This window comes from Ictalurus punctatus, chromosome 12 (genome assembly GCF_001660625.3).
Source record: "Ictalurus punctatus breed USDA103 chromosome 12, Coco_2.0, whole genome shotgun sequence".
In the NCBI taxonomy this organism is placed as follows: Eukaryota; Metazoa; Chordata; class Actinopteri; order Siluriformes; family Ictaluridae; genus Ictalurus; species Ictalurus punctatus.
The window spans coordinates 25,883,747-25,897,419 of NC_030427.2; the positions used below are offsets into that span (position 1 = coordinate 25,883,747).

The 13,673-nt window shown below is 39.5% G+C and overlaps 1 protein-coding gene across 1 annotated transcript; it reads left to right on the forward strand.

Moving 5' to 3' along the window:
• Nucleotides 1–307: 307 nt before the first annotated feature.
• nrsn1l (neurensin 1-like) lies at nt 308–5,648 on the forward strand. Its single transcript, XM_053684602.1, has 3 exons — nt 308–526; nt 2,533–2,718; nt 3,688–5,648. The coding sequence occupies exons 2-3, from the start codon at nt 2,542–2,544 to the stop codon at nt 4,090–4,092; spliced, it is 582 nt and encodes a 193-aa protein (XP_053540577.1). The 5' UTR covers nt 308–526; nt 2,533–2,541; the 3' UTR covers nt 4,093–5,648.
• Nucleotides 5,649–13,673: the final 8,025 nt, after the last annotated feature.

A 13,673-nucleotide genomic window follows, 5' to 3' on the forward strand; every position in this document is an offset into this window, starting at 1 on the left:
AAGGCCTATGGATTATGAATTTTGTTCAGTTATATTTTATGTGAGCCCTTGAATGCGATCAGGTTGGGAATTTTCTGTATTCTTTTTTTTTTTTTGTTTTTTTTTTTTTTGTTACAACAACAAAATGCATCACACAATACAGAACAAATATAAAGCAGACATACAGTATATTTTAGGGAAACAGAAAATTAGTAGGCAGTGCAGAGTGAGGTAATTATTTCAATTTAAAGTCTACTTCCACAGGATTGGGCAAAACCTCATTCTGCCGTACTACGCTAGAATAATACTTTAAAGGTCACCATAGTTACCAGAGATGGCCATTTTGCCAGTAAGTAGCCTACAATAATATGAGGTCTGTGAGTGACTAATGGCTTCCTGTTATTTTTGACATACTTATTACGGTAGAGTGTGAGGTTTTTATTTTATTTATTTATTTATTTTATTTATTTATTTGCTTGTGGCGAGGAGGAGCGACCATGGGACGCAGATAAAGCCGTGTTGAGGATCAGCACAGCCTTCAAACTGGGTATCGCTTTGTTTTTCTATCCTTTACCTCACAGAGATTAAGGAGCAGAGACCGTTACGTTTAAAAAGATTTAAATTCTAACCGTCGCCGCGCGCGCTAATGGCTGCTCGCTAAGTGTAACGGCAGCGAAGGGAAAGGGCGAGAGGGGAAAGCTGTGTGTGTGTGTGTGTGTGTCTCTCTGTGTGTGTGTGTGTGTGTGTGTGTGTGTGTGTGTGTGTGTGTGTGTGTGCCGTTAGACCCGTTATTGGTTTATGTTTCGACGAATTATGACATATATAAAAAATAAAAAAAAATTTAAATTACAAAAGGTTTTTTGATCCACAGGATTCAATTATGTTATGGTATGTTTAGCAGTGTTGTGTACTACCGAGTCACATTCAGGACTGAACCTGTTGATCCATTTGAAACAATCAGTATTTAAAAAAAAAAAAAAAAAAAAAAAAAACATAAGCAACAGAAGTGACATTTAAGTCTCCCTTTGCTGCATTTTTTTTCTTTCTTTTTTTAACATACAGTATGACATAGGGATAGATTGAGAAGGATTGAATTCTGCTACTAAATATTTTGGATTGCACAATGGTTACATGCATGCTGTTGAAATACACATCATAGCCATATCAAAACATTTTTGATTTGATGGATCCGGAGATCCTGAGCCTGGTTCCCCGAAAGCATGATAAGAAAGAGCTTGATGATATTTGCAGAGTTTAACGATTGATGGTGCATCACACAATACATTTTGTTCCATCTTTAGAAATGATATATAATATATTGTGTGGTGGTAGTAATTGCCATGTTGTATAGCGTATAACAATGATCATAATACTTTGTCGGCTCCAACCATACAAGAAGTGTGTGTGTGACTCATCTGTGGGCGACCAGTTACCTTCTGGACAGTAACTACAACGGGCATGCATAGTTCACAATGACATTCAAACAGAGCAAAGTGCTGAGAGCAAATATATTGAGAGAGAGAGAGAGAGAGAGAGAGAGAGAGAGAGAGAGATAACTTCCAGTGTTTCTTTTGATAGCGTGAATTTCCTTCCATCCATCCATCCATCCATTTTCTGTACTACTTATCCTACACAGGGTCATGGGGCACCTGGAGCTTATCCCAGGGGACTCGGGGCACTAGGCAGGGGACATCCTGAATGGGGTGCCAATTCATCACAGGGCACAATCACACACATACTCATACACCCATTCACACACTATGGACAATTTGGAAATGCCAATCAGACTACAATGCATGTCTTTGGAGTAGGGGAGGAAACCAGAGTACCCAGAAGAGACCCTCAAAACACGGGGAGAACATACAAACTCCATGCACACAGGGTGGAGGTAGGAATCGAACCCCCAACCCAAGGGCAAACGTGCTAACCACTAAGCCAACGTGCCCCCTAGCATGAATTTAATAATCATTATATTTTGAAAAGACTAAATTATTAAAGCCTCTAAAAATCGAGTCATTAGCATGACTACAGCTTGAACTCTTGAGGCTTAGAACCCAATATTCATAGATAGAAAGATGAAGAAACTTAATGCTAGATGTTATTTGTCGACTGATCAACCACTGAATATCCAAACTATCACTAATGACTTTTCAGTTAAGAGGTATTTTATCATAATGTGATCAAATAATGCAGGTGAGGGTGTGTCAGTATATTTCCACTCAAATAATTGACATTTTCAGGTGAAAAGTCATCAGAAGAAAAGGTCAAATTTTGTATGTTTCCAACTAAAAGTTATGTTGAATAGTCTGAAGATGAATACCGGATGAAATTCTAAAAAGCACCATATCCAAACATACATTTATGGAGAAACTACAGCATATGCTCACTGTCATCATTTATTTTATGCAGAAAATTATTTCCATCATTTGCTTTCCATACTCCAATTTTCCCTTTCATCCAAGCATTCCATATAGCATTTCTGTTCATATTGTCCTATGCACAAGCGCAACTCTCATTAAAAAGCAGGGTTGTTTTTTTTTTTTTTGGTCCTAGGTCTAAGATATGGCCTCTTACTCTGAGATACATGGGTCGGAGCGCGCCAAGAGCATGCCAGGCTATAGTTTTGGGGTGCGATCCTACCTGCACTATTTCTACGAGGAGTGTACAGCCTCTGTATGGGACAAGGAGGACATTCAGAACCAGCGTTCATACCAGTGGTGGAGTTCAGGTCTCTGCAAGGTAGGGAAATTTTACATGTGTGGTGTCTCAGATTTTAGGGGGAAAAAATAATTTTTTAAATTATTATTATTCTTTTTTTATAACAAGATCTTGTATTAGAACCGATGTCCTGATACTGTTTTTAATACACCCTTATAGAATTCCATTCCCCAGCTCCCCTGGAGGAATCTCTTTTTCCATCTTGGGCTATTCTGATCATCGGTTTAGGTGACGTTTGTTAGGTGAACCTGGAAGTCTGGGTCAATATAACGGTCAGCCTCAGCACCAGAACTTACCGACCAAACTGAAAAGGGTGCTTTCACATAGATCCTGCTGCACCATAGAAGGGTGCAGCATTGATCCTACATCAACCAACTGCAAGAAGTGAATCAAATATGATGTGTATTTTGGTTGCTAAATAACAGCAACCAAACCAAAAGTATGAATTTTGCTGTGATTCAGACTTGGCAAGTATAAAAGCACTCTAAAACATGACTTGGCGGTCCAACTTAGTTTATACTAGTAGGTGCTGATCTTGTTCTCGTTTAGCAATCATATTCAGTTTCTTTTCGAAATGAAAATAATGTATAAGCCATTCAAAAGAGTAAGTGGCGGCGATTAAATGTCATGATATTTCACAATTGTATCACTGACAGTGTATCTGTTGGGCCTTATTTTGTCAGCTACCCCATAACATATTGGCTTTTGATTGCGTTCCTTTGCTGGCTAATTAGCAAGCCAGACATTTAGCTAGGGGATATGACTCTGTACATAATTCAAAGGACAACTATTTTACAAATAACCAAGGAAATCTTACTTCAGTATTCTTGCAACCAAGGTGAATTTTTTCCTATTGAAACACCACCAGCTATATATTTTCCCTTTTGTGTTAGATGTGTAAATGTACGTGATATCTGTGAGGATGTGTTGAAAACAGTACTGGAATGCAGAGTTGGTGCCTCATCATGATGGATCTCCTGTGTCTCTCAGGTTTCTCTTGCATTCGGAACGGTCCTATTCGCCGTGGGGTTGGTGGTGTTGGCCGTGGGTTTTGCAGTTCCAACTCGAATCGAGGCATTTGGCGAGGGAGAATTGCTCTTTGTGGACCGGCATGCAATGCGATACAACCAGGCCCTCAGCATGTGTGTGCAGGTTGGCATTGGGATGCTGACCTTGGGTGGCCTGATGATGACTGTTGGCCTGCTGCTGTCTGCTTTCTCCAGACCCACAACCAGTCCACAGCCTCCTGGGAAAGAAAATAAGGGCATCATCGGGAGAGGAGGTGGGGCAGATGGAAAGAACCCAACAAATGTTCTCACTAAAGCTCCCAGTCCAGCTGTAGGCGATGTAGCTGTGCCTGTTGCTCTCTCTAAAGTGGAGAACGTCCAGCCATAAGTAACCTAAATAATCTTATCCCACTGAAGACCTGGATACACTAGGCCAGTTTGCTGCGATGCAGTAATTTAGTGTTGAGTTTGTAATGTCAAATAACATGGGACTTACCTTGATTAATACATTTTGGTACATTAGAGTCAAAATATTTTAAATAAGGAATGAAACATAATGGGGCATGTTGACACTGAATCGTATTGTACTTGTACAATGACAATAAATGCGTTCAGTCGTTATAGGAAAATAATCCATGTCGGCAAGGTGTGATACCTATAACAGCACATCTTGAGGTGTTTTATTCCTCTTATACCACAGAAAGTTGTCAACAATTTAATTTAATGTTGTGGAATGTTTATTGAACAAATTAATTCTCGTTATCACTTACATTTAGCAGCTATAAATACACATTCTTTCACCAGCCTCTCGTATTTCCTAATAAGACAAAAGACACAGTTTGTCATCCATCCATCCATTTTCCATACCGCTTACCCTACAGTGGGTCACGGAGAAGCCTGGAGCCTATTCAATGGAATTCAGGGCACAAGGCGGGGGATACCCTGGATGGGGTGCTAACCTATCGTAGGGCTCAATCACACACACACACACACACACACACACACACACACACACACACACACACCAGACAATTTGGAAATGCCAATCAGCCTACAACACATGTCTTTGGACTGGCGGAGGAAACCAGAGTACTCGGAGGAAACCCCCAAATCACGAACCCCCAACCCTGGAGGTGCGAGGCACATGTGCTAACCACTAAGCCACCATGCCTGCATGGACTCAACCTAAACCATATCATATGTTAAACAAATAACGTATTTGTAATCCATTTATTATTAGCCTCGAGTAGTCTGCTAGACAAGTCCCTATGGACGAGTTACACTATAAGATAAGATATTAGAATGAGTGTACTAATATAAACCTTTGTTTTGAATTATAGCCAACACTATTGTCAGAGCTGCAGTTATAGAAAATGAATCAACACCTTTGGATTCGGGAATTCCACAGCGCTGTGGTATAATAAAGAACGCAACATTTCTGCTGCTGCTGTTCCTATCTGAAAAACAAATAGATCTACTGTGGCAGAAAACAGGACATTTTCCAATGAAATTTTGATCAGAAACATATTATTGTAGTTTGTCTTTGCAGTGCTTTATGTTTATTTGAGTGAGTTGGCAGCTGAGTATATATTAAAAGTTAAATAAATGCAAGGTCATGATTTAACGTATGATACATTGTCAGGAGACTCACTATGTAGGACTGACTTTGTGTATCCAGGTCTTTCCAGAAAAAAAAAAAAAAGGGTTGATATACTGAAGAGAGAAAAGAACAGTTGTTTCTTATGTAATAATCTGTGCCACATCAAACTGATTTACTTTACTAGTTTTGATTTTAAAGCAAGGCAATTATTTTCAGTAGTTCATCTTTTGTTTCTGTGTATTTTCTCTCGAACTGTGAAAGCAGCAGGGTGAAGTGGCTCAGCTCACAGAAACACACACTGTGTTTGTTAACCTCTCCATCATTTAATACACTTATTATCATTATATTGATTGTACTGTTTTCTATGGTTTCTGATGCCTTTTCATTTCATTGTGTGTGTGTGTGTATATATATATAGATTTATTTATTTATTTTTATTGATGGAAAGTCTTGATTTGAAGGCCCCTTCCCAAACATGGTAAATAAATTATCAGCATGCTCAAACTGTGCTGTGTACAGGCCCATTCTATACCATAATTCATGCTTACCAGTGAAGCTGGCTCTGGCTATAAACCATTTCTGCTCCTGCTGGATGACTATCATCAGGTCAGATATCTCAGAAGCTGTAAACAGACTCAGGAAACACAACAATGAGTCATTCCACCATCTCTGCTGCTCTCCCTCCTCCCCCACAGTGAGTCATCCTCCCTCATCCGCCATTCACAGCCCACAGTTCAGGGGCCATTAACAATCAATTACCTAGCATGCAAAACCGCAGTACTTGCTGCTCTGCACTTATGTGCCTTAATGTGGAACACAGAGATGAGGGGGAAAATATCCAGGTGTCATGGCCTTTTGATCTTATACACTATAGATTTTGATACCTTGCACAGTGTGCACACACTTGTTCGAGACGTTGCCGTCACCGGCATCCTGACATCCATTGAATTTTGACAGTTCATGGTCTTTCAGCCTCAGACCACTGAACACACTGATTTGAGGCATTCCTCTACACAGGATGGATGTCTTCATAACTAGAAAGCGCTGTTATCCAGCCGGTCCCATCGTGAGAGCAGGGAGAAGCTCAGTCAGTGGAACAGAGTGCAGTGAGAGAAGAGCGCTCCAGGGAAAATGAGATGAGACGGGAACGCTCCATTGACCAGGCGGCTGTATATGACTCATTCTGTGTGAGGTATCAGTGGATGTGTTTCCACCCTTTCCAAAGCCACCACTGTGTACACGTCATCTGCTAACGGGTAAACTGCAGTGCTTATAACTTCAAGTTAACTCTGGGTCTGTACGCAAAATTGAACACAACAGTAAACATGCTAGAAGTAGGAGAAAAGAGAGGCCTTGGATTTAGACGACACTGAATTGCCAGTTATTTAGGTACACAAAATAATATTTGGTCAGTAGTATGGTCATCTATGGTGGTCCCTTTGTATTAGAAGTAAAGAGAGTCTGTGCACAGCAGTAGAAGGGACACAGTCAAATGCACCCACACTATATAGTAGGTTTACTACCATGTGGCAGTGGTAGCTCAGTGGTTAAGACATTGGACTTCTGACCAGAAGTTCATGAGTTCAAGCTGCCACTGTTGGGCCCTTGAGCAAGGCTCAGTTGTATAAATGAGATATATGTAAGTCACTCTGGATAAGGGCGTCTGCCAAATGCCATAAATGTAATGTAATGTAATGTACTAGCTAAATTGGTGTATAGTGTATAGCTGTTGTTTATCCACTTGTCTCCATAGAATGAAGGTATCAACATTTCTCAGTGCATCACCAACAAACAAAAAAAAACATACACAGGTAGTATATGTAACTGCCTTGCTCTAAAAAGGTACCTTTAGACAATATATCTCTGTAAGATATATATGCTTACCTGTATGTCTGCTCATGCATGCAATTATCCAATCAGCCAATCATGCAACAGCAACAGTGCAATGCATAAAATCATGCAGATACAGGTCAAGAGCTTCTGTTAATGTTCACACCAAACATTGAGGAAAACCTGGTCTTTTTCCAATATTAACCTGTCCAGTTTCGGTGAGGCTGTGCCCACTGTAGCCTCAGATTCCTGTTCTTTGAAAGCAGGAATGGAACGTGATGTGGTCTTTTGCTGTTGTAGCCCATCCACTTCAAGGTTGTGCATTCTGTGATGTTTTTCTGCCCAGCTCCAGTTGTAAAGAGTAACCACAGCCTTTATGTCAGCTCGAACCAGTCTGTCGGTTCTCCTCGGACCTCTCGTCAACAATCTAGAGACTGCTAGGCATGAAAATGCCAGGAGATCAAAACATTTTAAATAAATAAAAGTTGCTTGTGGTGGGAAAATATCGCTGTAGTATAAGTGGAATAAATCACATTAAATCATCTTCAGGGTGGTATATACTGTATCTCCAGATCTCATTTAAATAATGCTATGAATGTATATAAACACGAGAGCTAAACTGTGAAATATTTATTCGTTGAAATCCTGACATTTGAATATAATAGCTTCTGTGATCAAATCAAAGCTGCAAAATGATGGAAAAGTGATGCTCCATTATGCAGCTCAGTGCAACCGAGAGCCATGATGTTCTAACCAATAACTTTCAACGTGGTATGGCATATAATTAGCAAAAAACGATAAAACACTGTCATTTAGACAAAGGGTTAGACACCTATTGTCAAACAGGTGGAAAATGTATGTAAATGAGGCCATTGAAGTGGTCAGAATGTGCCACTTCACATCCCTAGCAGCCAAATTAAAAGTTTTATTAAGCCAAGTTTTCTTGCTTAGATGGAGCTATCATAACACCACACAGTCACATAGGCATGCTCATCTTTTTCCTCCCTGCAGTTTGTTGAATGTGAAAATGTTAATTGGATAGCACAGTGAGAAATATCATATCCAATAGGACCCACCTAGTATTGCCAAAAAAAGCAATATTGTAAATGAGATTTTAATTTGGATAATCTTTTAAACTTTAATAGAGCCGGAGCCAGTGGGCATATTGCAATTGCTACATCATTATTAAACAAAAGTGACACAAAATCATCCATTCTCACTCGGTGACAGATAAATGCTTTCCACCGCACAAATAATATTAGTTCTGCCTACTGACACCAGCTCTTATCTCCATATTGGTTTATTGGGCTCACACTGCTGTCAGGTGCCAGAAGATTTGACAGAAATGTTTGCATATATGAATAGCTGCACAGATATATGTGTGTGTGTTCAGATCCTGCAAAGTAGCCTCTGGCACAGCAAATAAGATGAGCCCATATCAGCAATCTAATGAAATTCTAGCTGCTCATCAAAGATGGGTTTTGGACAATTATACATGAAGAGTAGACACTGAAACTTTTTGGCAAAAGAGGATGACGTTAAATGCCAGATAACTGTACAGTTTGCATTGATGTTCACTCTCGAGTAAGGAGTAAAACATGATAAGGTGTACTGTTATACAACCTCAATGCCAAAAAAGTTGGGACAGTATGGAAAATGCAAAAAAAAAAAAGTTATTTGAAAATTCAATCACTCTGTACTTTATTGAAAACACATTATTTGATGTTTTACTTTGTGAATTGAATTTATTTTTGAAAATATACACTCATTTCAAATCTGATGACTGCAACACACTCCAAAAAAGTTTTGAGAGTTGACTGTTTACCGCTGTGCAACATCGCCTTTTCTTTTAATAACAATTATTAAGCATTTGGACGCTGAGTGAAGACACCAGTTGGTTAAGTTTAGCAAGCAGAATTTTCCCCCATTCATCCATTATGCATTTCTTCAGCTGTGCAACTGTACAGGGCCATCGTTGCCTTATTTTGCGCTTCATAATGCGCCACACATTCTCAGTCGGAGAGGTCAGGACTTCATGCAGGCCATGCTAGCACCTGCACTCTCTGCTTACGCAACCATGCGCTTGTAATCCGGGCAGAATGTGCTTTGGCGTTGTCCTGCTCTGGATGGCAGCATATGTTGCTCCAAAATGTGTAAATATCTTTCTGCATTAATGCTGCCCTTACAGATGTGCAAGTTACCCATGCCATGTGCACTGACACACCCACATACCATGACAGACGCTGGCTTTCGGACCTGATGCTGATAACAGCTTGGCTGTTTTGTCCAAAAACTACTTGAAATGTCTACTCATCGGGACCACAAAACACGATTCCACTGTGCTACTGTCCATCTCAGATGAGACCAAGCCCAGAGAAGTGGGCGGAGCTTTTGGACAGTGTTGATGTATGGCTTCTGCTTTACATAGTAAAGCTTTAACTTGCATCTGTGGATGCAGCGGCGAATGGTGTTGACTAACAAAGGTTTACCAAAGTATTCCCGAGCCCATGTCAGGTTCTCCATTACAGACTCATGACGGTTTTTAAGACAGTGACGTCTGAGGGATCGGAGATCACGCGCATTCAATGGTTTTCGGCCTCGCCCTTTACGCACTGAGATTTGACCGGATTTCTTGAATCTTTTCGATCTTTCCTTGAAGGTGAAATTCCCAAAACGCTATCGATTTGTCTTTGGGGAATGTTGTTTTCAAAGTGTTGGATTATTCGTTGCCAATGACATCTGTTGGCAGACTGGCGAGCCTCGACCCGTCCTTGCTCTTGAAGGATTAGGCCTTCTTTGGAGGCTCCTTATATACTACGATTAGACAATTACATCACCCGTTTCACATCACCTTCTTATTTCAACTTCTCACATCGCTATTAGTCCTAAACTGCCCCTGTCCCAACTTTTTTGGAACGTGTTGCACGCATCAATTTCAAAATAAACGTTTACCTTCAAAAAACTATGCAGTTGATTAGGTAAAACATAAAATACCCTGTCTTTACATGTTTGTTGTTTTGTTTTTTAATACAAGTCAAAGTACATTTACACATCACTCCTCTTTGTTTTTATTAGCATTTTCCATACTGTCTCAACTTTTTCAGAATTGGGGTTTTAGTAAAATAATCAGCAATGAGGTACCTTTACCATCCAGAAGCATTTTATTTATCTTTACAACATCAGTTTGCCAAAGATAACAATTTTCCTTTTTTTATTCATCTATAATTACATTTGATGTTGTGTTGTAGCCACGTTCTAACATCCTTCAGCAGCCTCTCTTTTTTCCCCCCTCGGTCTTTAATTATTAAGACAAAAAAGATGTAGCGAGTTACACAGAAACCTCAAAGTGCAAAATCCTGAAGATCCATGTCAGCAAATTTACTTACATCTTTACTTCTGACTGTAACAAAGTGCTGACACTGGAGACTCCTTCTACAAATGCTAAATAACTGCCTCCTCACAGAAGACCACCAGATCAACACATATTTTTTAAGCCATCAACATAGAATGCCCAACCTACAAATCCCTGTGTACGTTGTTATTATAGAAACACTGAGTGCATCAATATAAACCTGGGATTTGCCTTGCAGCTGAAATTACTCTTAGAGCTGCCGTTATAGGAAATTGATCAACACATTTCGACCAATCAGAATTCAGGAGAGCGCTGTGGTATAATGTAATAAAGACTGCCACTTTATAGCGCATTTTTTAAAAAAACACACACAATACCTTGATTTTTTTCATCCCTTCCTTGGCATGGTTTACTGTTATATGGTGTCAAATTTCCTTAACCTGCACACCCTGTATATACTGTACAAGTGTAGATATACTATATCATATCTACACTTATTGGCCAATTTGCAGATATATGATTGCTTATTGTAGTACAATAGTAGCAATACACCTTTATCCAGCAAATTAATGGAAAGCATTGCTGCGATTTTAAACCACTTTGTCACTGTTGAGAAAACAAATAGAGGGTTCAGCAAAAATGTCCCGCAACCTGTGGTCAGAATGTGTGAGTACGGTGGGCCCTGTCCACTGAAAGATGGGATAGAGGAAGGCTAACAAATTGTACATAGCAACAGATGGGTTACAGTTAGTAAATGTAAAACTAGGGTTTAAAGCAGTGCCACTCTGTGTATCTGGTTGGTGTGCCAAAAATCTGTATTTCAAATTAACCTAATACTGAGTGTATCCTAAACACATTTTTAAAGCCCTAACACATAGGGAAAAAAAACTCAGAGGTAGAAATGCCAGCACTGTCATCATGGTGTGTGAATTCTGGCTATGACAGTTCCTCAACCTCAGCTACGTCATATAACTTTGTCTCAACTACGTTTTAAATTCCACTCATACTTTTTGTTTGAACCTACTTGCGAGAAAGTAGTTAGTTCTATTTCTCAAAATATAAACAAAACAGTAGCCTGATTTAAACCACCACTTGTGGCAAGCTTGTGGGATCCCAATCCTAATACACACCTCTAGTCTCAACCAGATGCCTTGTGAACCTTTCTGGCAGAAAAATAAATAAATTATAGTCCCCCTTCTATTTGTATCCATTTAGAACCCATTATCTGAAATATATATATATATATATATATATATATATATATATATATATATATATATATATATATATATATATCCCCTTTATATTCACTCACCCATCTATCTTAAATACAATTTAAATACAAGTAATTACAATGTACTCTGGTGTGGCTTGGCATCTAGATGAGAAAATGGTTATGTTTAAGGAAAAAAAAATAAAGCTCTGTTCATTCTCAATAAGTACATGCTCTTATACAAATTATCATTTCCTCATTTCCAGGTGCCACTACTTATTACAACCTTGATCCAACCTTTAAAATAGCCTAAAGAGTTTCAAATGACAGAGCCATATAGTGGCAAGATTACAAAGGACACCCCGGTTAATTTAGCCTGGTGAGATGCTTAGCGGCTCAATCAGTTCAGTCCAGCCATGTCCCAAATCCTGCTTTCCGTGGCCAATTTCAGATGATGTCATTATCTGTTAACAGCTTTGACACAGGTGGCAAAATGCTCTACTTTCAAGAAGCCAAGAAGCAAAGCTCAGTCTATTTCTTCTATTCCCCCCCCCCCGCCCGCCCCCCTCCAAACCAGGTGACCAGATGATGTAATGTTATTCTTTTAGACAGCTTGAGACGGGAGGGGGGGGGGGGGGGGGGGGTGAGAGAAAGTGTGCTAGCGCCATCTTACGGTAGTGTGAGGAAGTGCTCGTGTTAGATGACAAAGGAGTATCTTGTTTACAACAAAAGTTGAGTCAAAGAATGATGTAATGCAAAAGTGTGATGGGAGAGAAACGGCTATAGCAAAGCAACACAACGAATAATGTGGGAAAGATTAATAGCATAAATATTAAAAGCTGATGTGAAAGAAAGCATGTTCAGTCTCTGAGTGCTAAAATACACAAAGCCAGCTTTCAGTGATTGGCCTGAAACAAGGGTGAAGCACTCTGTATTTAAAGAATTCTTTCTGTTGACAATGACGTTAGAAGAAGCATGCTTTTCTCATCACATCACAGCATCAGTCGACTGTTAGGATGCATCCAAATCCACTTAAAGCTGCAGGAGAACTGTGTTACTTCAGCTCAAAATGCTAATGTAATTACGCCAAATAGACTAAGCTGCAAGCAGAGCACTGTGCAGAAAGCCAGGAAGCATTGCACACAGATTATAGGACTGTGTTTTTACAGTTGTCATATTTTAGTCCCGAGATACTGTTACTTTAGTGTATTTCCTATTCTAACACACATTTTCATTTGATGGAATTCTGAATGAACTGATACAGAACAAGGAAAATACTAGAAAAATCAGTCTATGATTGCGGTGTCATTTGTGTCCCAATGATATTACATTCACAAATATGTATGTAAAGGTACAAGGCATTTTAAACACAGGTAAAGTGTCCAACAAACCATGTGCATGTTTCAGATAAATAGACTAAAACATGGTAAATGGTCGACATTTATATGGCGCTTTTTAACCTTAGCAGTTCTACGCTGTATCTCATTCACGTATTCACACACATGCAAGGCGCTAACCTGCCATGGGGAGAAACTCGGGGTTTAGTATCTTGCCCAAGGACACTTTGGCATGTGGAGACATGTGGGCTGAGAATCGAACCACCAACCGTACGATTAGTGGACAACCCGCTCTTCCAGCTGAGCCACAGCTGCCCCATTGCTAAACCTTAAATCTATAGCACTTAGAAAATACCATTTTACCATCATTATAATTCCATAACGTTCACTGTTACCTGAAAATATTCCACAGGTCACATGTTGAACAAGTATTTGCATCATCCTAATTGCTCGAAGATCACAGGAAGAAGGAAAGTAATCTCTCTCTCTCTCTCTTTTGCATTTTCAATGATATGATATCATGATATTGACTCATGAGGTCATTTTGAAAGTACAAACCTGTTACCCAAATTATAGACTGAAAGTAAATGATTAATTAATCGTTTAAGTAAACAATTAGAATGTCCTTAATGTCCCT